The sequence below is a fragment of the Grampus griseus genome, assembly GCF_964374135.1.
Source record: "Grampus griseus genome assembly, chromosome: 9".
In the NCBI taxonomy this organism is placed as follows: Eukaryota; Metazoa; Chordata; class Mammalia; order Artiodactyla; family Delphinidae; genus Grampus; species Grampus griseus.
Genome location: NC_139003.1, coordinates 13,007,270 through 13,022,616, shown reverse-complemented (window position 1 = coordinate 13,022,616; position 15,347 = coordinate 13,007,270). Strand labels below are relative to the sequence as shown.

Here is a 15,347-nt window from a genome sequence, read left to right as displayed (position 1 = left end):
TTATCATCTATGGAATATAATGTTATGTGAAAATCCTGGTTACAACAATAGAATGATTTTTCTGAAACAAAAGTCAAGAAGGTTAAGTCTTATGATACACATATTACAAGTTAATTACGAAGTCTTTATTTTACTCACTTTCACGTTGTTGGCCCATCAATGCATGAGCAATAATAATTAATTTGGTTGTCTTTGATATTTTGCCAACTTTTTTTCATACAAAAACCATAACTTTACACATATTTGAAATTTCTGTCATCATAAAGGTAGAACGATAGAAAATTCTTAGTTAACAATTTTTCACTTGACTTCTGCCTTTTAAACATTTAAACATATGGTATGTGGGCCTCCATTTGTATGCTCGTCCTGAGCTCCTTGTTAGAGGTGAGCCTGCCTTCAGCTGCAGGGTGGTAGTGGCTTTTTGCTATCAACTTCCTGTTGCCTGCTTGGCTTCTTGGTTCTTCCATCATCCTTTAATTTTGCACAAATAAGCAGACACATGAATATTTTCTTATGTCCCTTTCTTTTTTACATGAAAGGTAAAGTCATGGGTTAAATAGTGTCCCCCCGCAAAAGGTATGTTGAAGTCCTTATCCTCATGCCCTCAAAATATGGCCTTATTTAGAAACAGTGTCATTGTAGATGTAATTCGTTAAGATGAGGTTATGCTGGAGTAGGCTAGGCTCTTAATCCAATGAGACTAGTGTCCTTATAAGAAGAGAGAAATTTGGAGACAGAGGAAAGGATGATGTGAGAGAAGATGTTCATGTGCTGACACAAGCAAAGACTGGAGTGAAGCATCTGTAAACTGGGAAATGTCAAGAATTGCCAGCAGACCCTGGAGGTTAGAAGAGGCCGGGAAGGATTGTCCCCTACAGGTTCTAGAGGGAGCATGTCCCGCTAACAACTTGATTTTGGACTTCTAGCCTCTAGGACTGTGTGACGATACATTTCTGATGTTTTAAGACACATAGTTTGTGATACTTCGTCATAGAAATGCTAGGAAACTAATATAGGTAGTACAATGAATATACTCTTTGCCTGTTGTACCAGTGCTCTGCAGGCTAAATACCTAGAAACACGTCCGTTGGGTCATAACAAGCCTGTATTTTTCATCTTAACAGCTCCTCCGAATTGTCCTCCAGTGTGGCAATGTCAGTTTACTCTCCTATCAGCCTTGCATGGGAGCACGTTTCCTTATGCCCTGGCCAACACTTGACATTAACAGACATGTACTTTTTTCCCATCTGATGGGTAAAAAGCAGTATTTAAAAAAATTGTATTCCTTGATTACTAGTGAGATTGAGTTTTTTCCCATATGTTAATTTCCCATTTGAATTTCTTCTTCTGTAAATTGTCTTTTTATAACCTTTGCCTGGTTTCCTGTTGTGTTATTTGTTTTATTCCTACTAGTTTGAAATACTTCTTTATGCAGGAGATGATCTTATTCATTTCAAACCATTCCTGGTATAGGAAGAGCTTTTAAATATCAAGAATGTTTGTTGGGTTTAATTGGTTGTCTTTTCAGCTTCTAGTGAGATGATCAAATGATATTTATTTGACCTATTGATATGAGGCACCTGTAATTGTAAGAACTTTAAAAAGCGGAGCAATTAAATGTTTATGGGCAAAAGGAGTGATGCCAATGTGGGGCTTTTCAAAATATGTCTAGAGGGCTGCCTGGTTAGAACAGAGGGTGTGTCTAAGGGAATGTGACGGTCAGCTTTAGAAAACTGGCTGAAGCTTTGTGGGGCTTTATGTGGGGTACGGAGTTTGAGCTTTACTGTACAGGCAAAATGAAATCACTGCAGAATTTTGAGTAAAGGACTGTAGAATTTAAGAAGATTAATATGATGCTGTGGTGGAGGAAGACGAAAATAAAAGCAAGGAGTGGACTTAGAAACCCAGGGGTGAGATGAAAATAGCCTTTTGCCATAATGACCCTAATAAGGAAAAAAAGGAGGAAGGTAGGTATCACACCAATATGACTCTGATGAGGAGAGATTTAGGAAGAAGATCTTCATAAGGAAAGAAGTGTACCTATTCAAGCATAAGTACTAACGCGTCACAGACTTGGGGGACTTTGTCAGGAGGGCTAAAGTGGAAGATAACTTTTGGGTTTCAAATAATGTCCAAAGTTAATTAGGACAATAGAAATAAGAATATACAGAGGGCCTTTTCTCTGGGCAATGATGTAATCTTGATGGACGGCTAAGAGAAAGCACACCTCATCAACCTTTATTTTGCTTCCAATTGACAATGTCAAGGAGAGTGATTTTCAGACTGAAGGTGGGGTGTAGGGTAGAACAACTATGATAACTGAAGATAGTTCACAATGGGTGAAAAAATTATAGGAGAGCATCTATCTGCTCTGTGTGAGCTGTACCCCAGGAAACTGAAAGAAGTTTTAATGATATCTCTGAATCTCTGATGTTGACCTTGGAGAAAGCCTGGAGAATGTGAACTTAAAAATAGATGTGTGTGTATGCCTGTGTGTGTGTGTGCAAATAGAATTCCAAATTTCAAAAATGTAGATTTCACAAATTGCAAATGATCTTAATGTCATTTCGGGGCAAGATCCTAGGATAGCATTCCAAAGGGATGACTTGTAGTCTCCTAGAAGAGGAGGTGAGGATCTTTGGTTCTACATGGGTCATGCCATGACTGTTAGATCCAGGAGCACGATCTGATGCAGGAAGCACTAAAAATCAGGAGGTATTAGAAACCCAGTAGGAGCAAGCACAAGGAGGACATGAAGAAAGAATATTTAGCTTGGAGGGAAGAAGGCTTAGAGAGAACATGGTGGCTGATGTCAAATATGAGAAAGACCATTATATGGAAGAGGGATCAGGTATCTGTGGGCTTCTCGAAGGCCAATGGGTAGAATTCCAGGGACCTAGGATAAGACTTAGGATAAGGAAGACCTGTGTAACCACGTGCACCATCCAGTAGTGCTTTCCAAGACAGTGATTTTTCTTTTTCTTTTTTTAAAGATTTATTTATTTTTGGTCGTGTCGGGTCTTAGTTGCGGCACGCGGGATCTTCCTTGAGGCATGCGGGATCTTTTGTTGCAGCGCAGTCTTCTCTCTAGCTGTGGTGTACGGGTTTTCTCTCTCTAGTTGTGGTGCGTAGGCTCCAGGACGTGTGAGCTCTGTAGTCTGCAGCATGTGGGCTCTCTAGCTGAGGCTCGCGAGCTCAGTAGTTGTGGCGCCCGGGCTTAGTTGCCCCACAGCATGTGGGATATTAGTTCCCTGACCAGACATCGAACCTGCATGCGCTGCATTGTAAGGCGGATTCTTTACCACTGGACCACCAGGGAAGGCCCCCAAGACAGTGATTTTTCTATCACTGCAAGTGTGCTAGCAGAAGCCGGTCAGTCACTTTTTTTGGAAATGTTCTTGAAGAGATTCATGTGTTATTGTGTGGATAACTCTAAAGTTCCTTCCAATTTTGAGCTTCTGTGATCCTAGGCCAGTGTAGGTGCGAATGGGAAGGATTAGGTTGGAAATACAGAGACTGTGAAGCCGTAACTAATGAGGAATTGGAAGAAGACAGAGGGAAGAAATGTAGATCACTCAGTTGAGAAAAGAAAATCCTGTAGTCATATAGTCTAGAGGAAGAATCCACCATCTTTTTAGCCCCAAAGACCAGGATCATCTCCAAATGGTTTAGGGCTGTCCAAGAACGTTGCACTTTAAAGAAGGCCTCTAATCAGTGTCTTTCATAGGATTTTGGGGATGGAGGACAAACATTTCAAAATACAATTTTAATGATGTTCAGAAAAGATGACATTGTGCATTTTGCTCCCTTCCCCCCGCAGGACTGCTCAGGAGGACCATGAGGGAGGGGCAAGGCACATCATTGGAAGCAGGCCTAAGGCACAGGCCAGGAGAAAAAGTTAAAAAGCAAGAGCAAGAAAGGAGTGGAATAATGGCAGAGAGAGGAAGAATACAGACAAAATGAACAAGTACATTTATTGTGAACAGAAGCTGCCTGGGCTTCCAGAGGTCTCAGGCGCACCTCTTTCAGCTGGTTCTCAGGGGCAGGAGAGTTGGGTACCAGGAGACTGAGGCTCTACTGCTGGCTGTGCCCCAGCTTCCCGAGTGACCTTGTAGATATCATTTCGCCTTTCTGCCTCCTTCCTATTGTCAAAGGCAGGCATACTGCTAAGCTAAAAGTGCTCTGGGCTTTACCGAAGAAAATAGCTCCAGAAATTTAAGACGTTGCCTGCCTGTGTACGAAGTGTCTGCACTTGTTTCTGTTTTTTTCACGGTTGACGGAAGGAGAGCGGGTAAGAGGAGTGTAGAAAGAAAGGTGAGAAGACATTGTGGCCAAAGTCGCTTAGCTCCGCCTTAGCTCCCGGGACCGGGATCTGGCAGAGGGGACACGCCTGCAGCCCGCGACCAGTGGGGCACCCAGGAACCCGAGCGGACATCCTCGGGTTCAGCTGTCCCTTCAGCGAGTCCCATTGCAGCATCAGGGACGAAAAGCGAGGCACACCCCTCCCCCACTAGATGGCACTGAAACGCCTCGTTCGCGATTTTCAAAATGCAGGAAGGAGGAAAAAAGACAAAAAGAATATGGTGGAGGTGCGCTCATTTTGCATCGCAGGCCCAGTTGTTCAAAGCAGGGTGCCGGACCCTCTCTTACTCCCCAGGGTAGCTCTTTACCCGGCAGTGCAGGCCCTCGGCTTTGGAATGAGGGTGAAAATGAGGGGCGAGGCTTAGAGTGAAGAGCCTAAGGTTTCGACCTGGGAGGGAGGCTCCCAGCCCTGCGGCGCCGTCTCACGTGAGCCGGGCGGTGTGTGTGTGGGGATGAAGCTGGGCTCGCTCGGGGCCCACTCGCTCAAGGTCTGGGGTCTACCCGCGACACCTCTCAGAGCCCTCGCAGAGCCCAAATCCAGCCCCCACCCGGATAAGGACAAAGCCCGCACCGAGGTTTCGTTTAACACCACTTCCCCTCCTCAAAGCGCGAGGCCCTGGGCGTTTTCATAATGTCTATTAAGCACCACCCCCCCACCCATGAAAATTCTGTTCCTCTTGTCTGGAAAGGATCAGTCAATTTTCTTTTTTCTTCTCCCGCTGAGGAGGGAGGTGGAGGCAAGTGGAGGTGGGTGTGTGTCGGGTGTCTGGCGCTGGCGTGGGGCTGGACCGGGGCTGGCGGTGACAACCCCGCGGACACGCGTTCAGCCCCGGGTGGAAACGCCTGTAGCTAATAGGATAGCGCCTGTGGCTTTCTAGGGAAAACAAAGATCAAATACAATCCAGGACATCTGCGACCGAAACCGGGGATGCAGGGAACTTCCTCAGCCCCTCTGAATGCCGACTCCGCAATAAGCAGTCTTTTCTTCTATTTAAGGGAATTTTCCACGACTGAAAAGAGATAAACAGGAGATGGAGGCAACATCCCTAATTTAATACTAATGCGTGTAAACATGCTACATACCACATATATGTATATGTGCATAAATATGGATGTGGTTGGGCACAAACCTCTCTAGACACCATTGACTTGCCTGGTCAAAGAATAAGGCTTAGACATTTTGCCTGGGAAATGGTGCACTTTATCTTTAAGAATGCTAGAAAAATAAGAGATGAGGCTCACGTTGCACGGATGACATCACTAGCTTTTGGCTGCGCGCTCCGTGTTCTCGTCTGTGGGTTTTAGCCAAGGCTGCAGCGCCCGGCGCCCGAGCGAGCACAGCAGCGGCTTCCTACAGCGCCCGCAATCGGGCGATGCTATTTCCCGAGCCTCCCGGGCGCAGCCTGGGCTCTCGCTCCCCGGCACCGGCCGAGACCGCAAGGCCCCGGAGCCGCCGCGGCTAGAGGAGGAGGCCGGGAGGGGAAGCTGAGCGACCCAGCCTCCCTCCCCCACCCTCGCCCCATTCACCTCGGCGACCACCTCGCCGGGAGCCTGATCGTGGAACGCCGAGGCTGGGATGCGATTCTCTGCACGCTGCCGAGCGAGCCGGCACCTCAGCTCCTGGGTGGGCTGCGAAGAAAATGCTGCAGTCTGAGAGCGGCTGACCCCAGTTGGGCAGCGCAGACGGGGTGCTAGAGTGCCGGGGCTCAGGTGTAAGGAGAAGGGGGCGGATTGTGTTGAAGGGCCGGGGCAGTTGTTTTTCTGGGTACCAGCAGCTCCCGGGCAGCACGTTCCCGGGGCTACCCGGGAGCCAGATGAAGTGAGGCGGAGGCGCCGCGGGAGAGGCGGGTCTGAAGGTGGCAGGGTGGACACTCCAGGAAGAAGACGGCACTGGGGAGGGCGGCATGACGCCCCGGGGGCTGGCTGCTTGGCTGGCGGGGAGCAGCCATCGCGCGACCTGTCCATGGTGTTGAAGGCGCCCTGCGCCGAGCTCCGCGAGCCCCGCGTGGTGCGCCCTGCCGGGTGCGCCCTCCCCGGCGCAGCCCGCCTCTCGCGCCCGCGAGCTGCCGCCCCGTCGCCGCAAACCCCCGGCCAAGGCTCGTCCGGTAACGCCGTCCGGGTGACCGCACCGTCGGCCCGAGGGGCCGCCTGAATGGCGAAGCAAGAGGCAGACGACCCGGGAGCTCGCGGGGAAAGGTCGGCCGAGACCGTGCGCCGACTGCGAGCCCGCCTCTGAGCGCAGCGCGCTGGCCAGAAGAAGCAAAGGACCTGCTGGTGGCCAGAGGACAGAGATTTTTAAAAGACCGGACCCGACCCAGAGAGGAAGAACATTTCTTCTCTCGCAGACCGGAAGGGGGAGAGTGGCTGAGAGGGAGACCCAGGCGGGACGCAGGGCAGGCAGCCCTGGCATCTGGAGGTTTCCTTCGCGGGCCGGCCGCATCGCGGGTGTTGCAGTTCATCCAGTCGTCTAGCGGCTCGTCCTGATAGACACTCTCCCACCCCCATCCCCCTCCCAAGAAAGCCAAGCGAGTGGGTCCCATCGCCCCCCTACACAAAGAAAGCCCAAGGAGCCCCGCCGCAGCCGAGGGCACTCGGTGTTTGGTTTCCGGCCCGAGGGCAGCGTCGCCCGAAGCCCGGCTGAGTGCGGCCGCGGCGGGTTCGGAGCAGTCGCTTCCTGCCGAGCCGGGAGGGGGCGGGAGGCGGCCGTGTCTGGCTCGCCGCCGCCTGAGGCTGCACCTGCTCCGCAGGATGCGCAGAGGCTTGCCGGAGCCTCTCCGGATGAGAACTTTTTAGGCTGCCCGCCCGCGTTCCCGCAGTCCCTGGGCTGCGCACCGGCAGCCGGGGGCCGAGGGGGCGCCGCTGCGCGACCCCCTCTCCCGCCCCCTCCCCCTCCTTGGCTCGGCAGCCCGCCCGCCCGCAGCTGTGTTCCGGGCGCGCGGAGGGAAGGCGAGGCTGCGGCGGGTCATGCCCACGGTGTAGCCGCGAAGCGGAGGCATGGCTGCCGGAAGGTTCCTGCTCTACACGGGCCTGTCGCTAGCGCTCTGCGCCCTGGGCATGCTGGCCGTGGCCGTCTGCTCAGACCACTGGTACGAGACGGACGCCAGGAAGCACAGGGACAGGTGCAAGGCCTTCAACACGCGCCGGGTCGACCCTGGCTTCATTTACAACAATAACAACAACTTGCCACTCCGGGCCAGCCGCTCGCGCCTGGACCGCTGGGAGGGCACACTCCTCCGGGCCCGGAATCGCCGGCAGCTCTTCGCCATGAGCCCCGCCGACGAGTGCAGCCGGCAGTACAACTCCACCAACACTGGCCTCTGGAGGAAGTGCCACCGACAGGGCTTCGACGCGGAGATCGCGGCCCTGATTCGGAAAGGTAAGCGCTCGCCGCGACGCGTGGCGCTGCGGAGAGACCGGCGCCTCTGGGCCGGGCCGCCCTCTCCTCCCTTGAGCGGCCGCAGTCTCGCAGGCCTCCTGGTTCCAGGAGGTCAGGTTATCCAGGCTCGGCTGAGGCTTGCAGTGGCCAGATCTTGCCACCGAGTAGCTGGTAATGGAGGCTTACCTCTCCCTACCCGGCCTCTTGCCTTGCGTTTTGTCTGATGGGATTCCAGTAGAATCTCACGGTCCAGGGTTTTTACACAGGGAAATGGCTTCAGTAGTCTCTGAAAAGCAAGGGAGTCTATAATGTTCTGCTTTTAGTAGAGGAAGCCCTTTAAGAGTGATTTGTCGGTGATTTGTCTCCTAGTTTTAATCTTTGTTTTAGATGTTGTTGAACTGATTCATCAAGGGAAATTTGGGAAAACATCTCACAGAGGCGGCCTTATTCATGCCGGAAGCGTTTAAGTGCTATGCTATACCGGGCATACTGCAGGCATTGGTCATATAAACATTAATAAATCACAGCCCCTGCCCTGTTTCACCCCAAAAGCCCGTTGACCTGTAGCATCATGCCACAATTCTTGATTTCTCATTTTGAGAAAGTGGTTGACAAAAGTGTCTTATGCACATTGAATATGAACAAGATCTAATAAGCACACAAAAAGTAGATCTTCCAGCAGCACCAAAGTGGGTACTTAAGACAAAAAAATAGTATTTTCAGAAGATTTGTATAAAAAATACCCAAAGTATACCAAAACAGAAAACAAACTGCATTTGCTAATGATAAAAATTTATTTGATACTTTAATATGATCACATAAATTTTTAAAAGTCTCTTCATCTGATGCAGTTTGTAAATCTTGCATGATTTATACTTTGGGGACTATCCTGTTCCGTTAACCTACTGAGATGTTGTTTCAATGTATACTAATATTGCTCTGAAGAAGGGAATATGCATTGATGGTAGCTGCACCCTGGAAGATGTGGTGCAATTCTATATGTCTTGTTCCCCGCACCTCCCTTAATTTTCTTCATCTATTAAGTGGTGATACCAAAGTGAAAACAATGCTGTTATCTGCAAAGTCTCTGTGGCCAAGATACCAAGCAGTTTCTTAATGTCTCAGTAATTATAATGCAAGGTTTCTCCTGTTTTAAAATCTTATATGTGAGAACTGATATTCTTTGATTTATAAAACTGTTGACATGGATCAGAAAAAAATTGTTAATTTGAAAAAAAAGTCAGTTGTTTAAGAAAGGCAAACAGTGGATATGGATTTAGATTTAGGTGGGGTAGGTCCAGAAAGAGAATCCATCTTAATGTTTGTTTTACAGCTTCTGTAGAATGACGAGGGATTTTAGCTGATTTAGTTAAGAATGTATTACTATTACAAATATCACATCTGCTTCATGATTAGACTCTTATTAGAGCAGGGTGTCCCGCTTGGACCTCTACAACTTTGTCAAGCTGTACAGGATATTGGAGAATTGCAGAAGAGAACAACTTGGGTTTGGATTTAGAAGTGGGAAAACAAGAGGAAGCGGAAGAGTTTTTGACAATGGGTGACTTCGTAGCAGTTTTCAAATTCTCAGATTCAGAAAATGTTGTTTTATCCGTCATTTTCTGCTTTTATTAAAATTGCAGTGGTAGGAAGTTAGCTGACATGTGAGGAAGAATTCATGTTAATAATGACTGACAAACACTGGTAGGACTTGCTGAAGGGCATTCTTGAATTTCCTTTCTTGAACATCTCCTGGAACAAGACTGGTATCCTTCTGTCTGGTACTGGTTAACCCCACTTAGAAAAAGGGGGATGGAATTCGTGGCTTCTGGTGGTTCCATTGAGAGCTTTGATTCCATGTTGCTCTGCTTGGCGATCCGACTAGAAAGGTTGACTTGGTCTGTGCACCAGAGGGATTGGTTACCATAGTGACATGTTCTTCCGGTGAAGCTGGAAACACAGTGACAGGGAAAGGGGTAGGGGAAGGATGTACAACATTTTGACTTTGTATCGACTGATTTTTAATTGAAGCAACAGAAAATGGACCAGCAGGGGGATTGAATACACTGATACCTAGAGTTGGGAGGGCACTGTATTTCTCTTGAACTAATGCAAACGCTGTTCCCCATCACCCAAAATAAAGCAGTCACTGTCAACTGCAAGCCCTTGCTTACCATGGCTGTTTCTGTCCATTTGACATTCTTGTTAGTTATTATTGAGATAGATGGTATGCCAGCCTTACAAATCTTGAGAGACTTAAGGGCACTATCTTCATTTTTAATCTCAAAACATAATCTTTCAAAGCCAGATCTGCTTTTTCTAAGTAGTGATGGACACATTTTGGAAATAAGTGCATCTTATATTAGGAGAATTCACAAGCAATTCCAATGGCACATAGAATGTAACCTCTAGACTTAATGTTCCTCCTAGAAGTACAGATTTTAGAAGGAAGTTAAAAAATAAATTGATATCCCTATATTTACTTTTAGGACACCTTAGGGAAAGATATTTCTCTCATGGTATTCATTAGCAGCCTCAAAAGCTATCTTACGCCTTTGTCTTTTTTGGAAACATCTTCGATTAAAATTCTGGAGATATGTGTTGGGCAGGGGGAAAGGGAAATCAGAGAAAAGACTGCTTAAAATCTGTCAATATTATGGGAAAATTAGAGATTTATCTAAATGATCATATAGCCCTAAAGAACTCAGTCATTTGTTAAATCAATGTTCATTACATTAGAAAGTGCTGTTTTTGCATTTTACAATAAAACCACATAATTAATAAGAAAACAAAACAAATCCATATCTGATTTGAAGATAAAGTCCTTGGGATTCATGTTCTTTTTGGAATCCGTTTCTTGCCCTGCTGACATGACTGTACCCACAAAAAGGCATTTCTGATCACTGCGTATTTATTTGTTTGTCTTACTGAACAATAAGTTCCTGGAGGGCAGGAAAGATAATCATTTGTAAAATACATCTGCTTGGTACTTGGGAAATATACAAATTAGGTTCACAGAAACTTATCCATCAAGAGCTTATTCTAATTGTAGGAACACTGTATGGGAATCCAAATAAAGGATTAGTCGGAAAACTGTGATAGGAAATGAACCAGTGTAGCTCTCAGGGCAGGTTAATATTGCAACAGAGGCTACATAATTTAACAAGGAGGATTTCTTGAGCAAAAGCTTTGCTAAGGAATAGAGGTAACACCGTAGTTTTGGATAACACGTGTCATTGAAAAAACACATATCACGCACAATCATTATTTTTCACATTAGATAAGATTTTAATTATTTCCTTCTCGAGGGTAGGATTTGGGTAGAGGGTGCAGCAAGGATCAGTCACTCTTGAATTCCCATCTGTGTCCATACTCATGTCCTCTTGTCTTCCTGCTTTTCAACCTCATCTGTGTCTCCCTAGTAAGTCACTGCACTGGGGACAGATCAATGGCGGGATCAGCTTCTGAAATCCAAGAGACTTCCAGACCCTTAGGAGGACCAGCTACAGGTAGGATTTTGTTCCCGGGAACATGTATATTCTTTGGTTAGTACTGAAATCTTATATTGATATGGCTTGAAATCAGCAGACCTTCAACTGAGACTCTAAGAACTTTTTTATTATTTGAAAATAAGCCTTATAATAGAATTTGACCTAAATGGTTTTCATAATCATGGAGTGATGGTCAATGTTCTGAAGTATATTTTAATGGAACATTGCACGTATTCACAAATTAATAATGTTACTCAGCAAATATTTACTGCACAGGTATTATGGGATGGGCACATATCACTAGAAAGAAGAGAGAATAAGACCTGGTCCTTAGAATTCCCATAGTCTGTTAGTGTCACATAGAATAAGTGACAAGTACAAAACACTGAGAGCAACAGAAACAGATGCAGAGAAACAGAGGAGGTGATGCTGGACTGTGTCGGCAGTGGGATGAGGTCAGGCGGGAAGGAGTTAGGGAGAGTTGCCCTGAGGAAATGAAATTTGAACAAGATTTTCATGAAGTTTGGAGGTGGATGGGGAAGAAGGGCATTTCAGGCAAAGAGGCCAGCATATGCACAGCCATGGAGGTGTGAACCAGCAGTTTGGCCTTGTGAGTGTTGATTTCTGGGGCGAGGGAGAGGAGCAGACCAACAGCTGGAGAGCAGGCGAGGGCCAAGTCGAGGAGCTTGTGAGCTCAGATCCCCTGTAGCAGTGCGGCCCATAGGATGGCTGCTAGCCACACGCGGCTACTTAACTTAAAATAACCAAAATTAAATAAAATTTAAAAATCACCTCTGGGCTTCCCTGGTGGTGCAGTGGTTGAGAGTCCACCTGCCGATGCAGGGGACACGGGTTCGTGCCCCGGCCCGGGAAGATCCCACATGCCGCAGAGCGACTGGGCCCGTGAGCCATGACCGCTGAGCCTGCGCGTCCGGAGCCTGTGCTCCGCAATGGGAGAAGCCACAACAGTGAGAGGCCCGTGTACCGCAAAAAAAAAAAAAAAAAAAAAAAAAAAAAAAAATCACTTCTTTAGTCACATTGGTCACATTACAGATGCTCAGTAGCTGTATGTATCTAGTAGCCATCATTTCAGACAGTGCAGATTAGAGAATGTTTCCATCACCACAGAAAGTTCTATGGGACAGGGCGACATGGAGCCTATAGCCTCTAAGAGCAAGCGCATACTTTATTTCAGATGAGGGATAATTGAACATGGTAACTTGGGCTTAAATTTAAGAGTATTATTCTACACCTGAAGAAACTTTGCTACTTGAATGTTTCACAGAAGGTTTTAGTTCATGGTCAGTTGTGCTAAATCTATGTTTTATTAATTTTCCATGTTTTTCTTTTTAAATAAATTTAATTAACTAATTAATTAATTAATTTATTTTTGGCCGCGTTGGGTCTTCATTGATGTGCGCGGGCTTTTCTCTAGTTGTGGCGAGCGGGGGCCACTCCTCGCTGCGGTGCGCAGGCCTCTCAATACGGTGGCCTCACCCGTCGTGGCGCGCGGGCTCAGTAGCTGTGGCTCACGGGCTCCAGGCGTGCGGGCTTCAGTAGTTGTGGCGCACGGGCCTAGTTGCTCCGTGGCATGTTGGATCTTCCCGGACCAGGGCTGGAACCCGTGTCCGCTGCATTGGCAGGCGGATTCTTAACCATCGTGCCACCAGCGAAGCCGCTAATTTTCCATGTTTGACTCACAGAATTCTCTTCTCTCCTTTCCCTCTCCTGACTCCATTAAAGTAACTTGCAAAGTTGACTGGGTGGGAAGATTAATAGTAATCAGACTTGGTGCCAGGTACTCTGCTAAAAGCTTTACATATATTACCTAACTTATTCTTCATAATACTGCTCTGAAGTGGGTAGTATTATTATTTATCTCTATTCTACAGTTGAGGAAACTGAGACACACAAAGCTTCATTAACTTGCCACAGCTCATGATAAGGAAATGAAGTTGTCAGGATTTGAATTCTGGCTCCTGGTTTGGAGACTCACGCACCCCACTCTACTGTCACCATAGAGTGTGTCAGGGCAGGGGTGGGGGGAGATGAAGCTGGTATACTGATTCCCCAAACTAAAAAAGAAATAGGGTCCCTTTGCTGTACACCTGAAACTAACACAACTTTGTAAATCAACTATAACTTTGTAAATCAACTTCAATAAGAAATAAACTTGCTATTTCAAAGATATAACAAAATAGGAAGTAATTTTAGAATCCACAAAGGTGAGACCTGCTGGAGGACTCCAGCTTAGCACTGAGAGGAAGGTCATTTCAAAGCAAAGCATCTCACTTTGCCTTGAGACCCCCGGACAGAAGCTTGTCCACCTTTTGTTCTGTGATTTTGAGTATTTTTGTTTTTTGAGTGTTTGTTTTGTTCACTGTGGTAGGTGCTGAGGTTATAGACATGAAGGACGTACACATTCATTCCACAAATATTTATTGATGGCCTGGAGGCTGGGTATTGTGGAGAAGCTTACATTCCATGGGGGGAGAGACAAACAATAAATAAATACAGATGGAATAAAAATAATATCGAATGAACTAATCAATATATAATATAATGTGCAGTAGTGAATGCTATGAAGTGTCTTTGCCCTTGGGAAGCAGAAAGGGGAAGGTGGACAAGTAAGCCAAAAATTAAATAGTTCTATTAGTTTTGGTTTCATAATATCCAGAGACTTTACCTGCTCACAGGCAGACACACACAAAACCCACGGTCTCTGTATAAGGTGTGCATCCCCGTGCGTATGTGTTATATGTGTGTTGGAGGAGAACAAAGAGTCATCGTGTGGTTCTTGTCCTGAGGGAGCTTACGCTCCAGCTCACTGTTTCCCAAGTTCATTGTCACGTGTTGGGTGGATCAGGCTCTTCTGCAGGAGGTCACGTCTGTATCAACTGGATCAGGAATCAGCTGGTCAGGGAACTCAAGGGTGAGCTCATCTTATTGAACCAACAAAGTCAAGGGTCTTGTTTCTGTTGCAGAAGGTGAGTTTATTTATTCCTTTACTGTAGGGTAGGTAAGGGTCAATTAGAGGATCGATTCTGTACATTCCACTTTGGATTGTCAGTTAAAAATATTTTCTCCTAAAAAAAATATATATATTTTCTCCTTCTTTGCTATTTGTAGGTGATCTTAGGCCTTCAGGCAGAATCCTAAACACACTCTGGGTTAGTTTGACCCTTCACACACACACACGCACACACGCAGGTATGCATCTAGACATTAGACAGTAGAGTCACAAATGTTCATTCAGATGCACATACTTTTATAACTACTTACCCCAAAAAATACACAGAGAGAGAAGGGAGTGCGTGACTTGATAGATGAGTGGACAGAACGTTTATTCTAACATCTTGATTGGATGTCTGCTGTTTTTGAGAGAATGCATACATTCTTTTAAAGGACTTTGTTTCCTCATGTGTAAAAGAGTGGGTTTGGGGGCTTCCCTGGTGGCGCAGTGGTTGAGAGTCCGCCTGCCGATGCAGGGGACATGGGTTCGTGCCCCGGTCCAGGAAGATCCCACGTGCTGCAGAGCGGCTGGGCCTGTGAGCCATGGCTGCTGAGCCTGCGCGTCCGGAGCCTGTGCTCCGCAAAGGGAGAGGCCACAGCAGTGAGAGGCCCGCGTACCACCAAAAAAAAAAGAGTGGGTTTGGATTGTAAACACATCAAACCCTTTCACGTTTGATGAGAAAGTTAAGTTTATGTGATAGAGAGTAAATAAAGGGTGAATGGCTGAGAGAAGGTGAAAGAGAGGGATGGGAAATCAGGGAGAGGAAAGGGAGAGAAAGAGAGCAAATCGAGAGACAGAGACAGATGCTTCTGAAGGGATCATGGCGGGCTGCTAGTTTGTAAAAGGAAGAGGTGGAAAACAAAGCAGCTAATTTCATACTAATGTAGGACCTTGTAATAAGAATGAACTATTTCTCTTTCTAATGATTTGAAATGCCATGTTGCAGATTGGGGTTAAAAATCTGAAAAGTTAATGGAGGAAGGTGGTGTTGGTAGCACAACAGTGTGGATATACTTAATGCCACGGAGCCATACTCTTAAAAATGCTTAAAATGATAAAGTTTATATTATGTATGTTTTAACACAATTAAAATAAATAAATAAGT

At 46.5% G+C, this 15,347-nt stretch overlaps 1 protein-coding gene across 2 annotated transcripts in view; it reads left to right on the top strand.

Moving 5' to 3' along the window:
- Positions 1 to 7,356: 7,356 nt before the first annotated feature.
- Positions 7,357 to 15,347, top strand: part of TMEM178B (transmembrane protein 178B) — a gene marked incomplete at both ends in the record, with an annotated part of 362,181 nt that continues 354,190 nt past the window's right edge. The window contains 2 exons of one of the 2 annotated variants that reach the window (XM_082661774.1): positions 7,357 to 7,738; positions 11,161 to 11,247. In XM_082661774.1, coding sequence (XP_082517900.1) covers positions 7,357 to 7,738; positions 11,161 to 11,247 — 469 coding nt within the window. The remainder of the gene's footprint in view (positions 7,739 to 11,160; positions 11,248 to 15,347) is intronic. The other variant, XM_082661775.1, reaches the window with a different exon arrangement.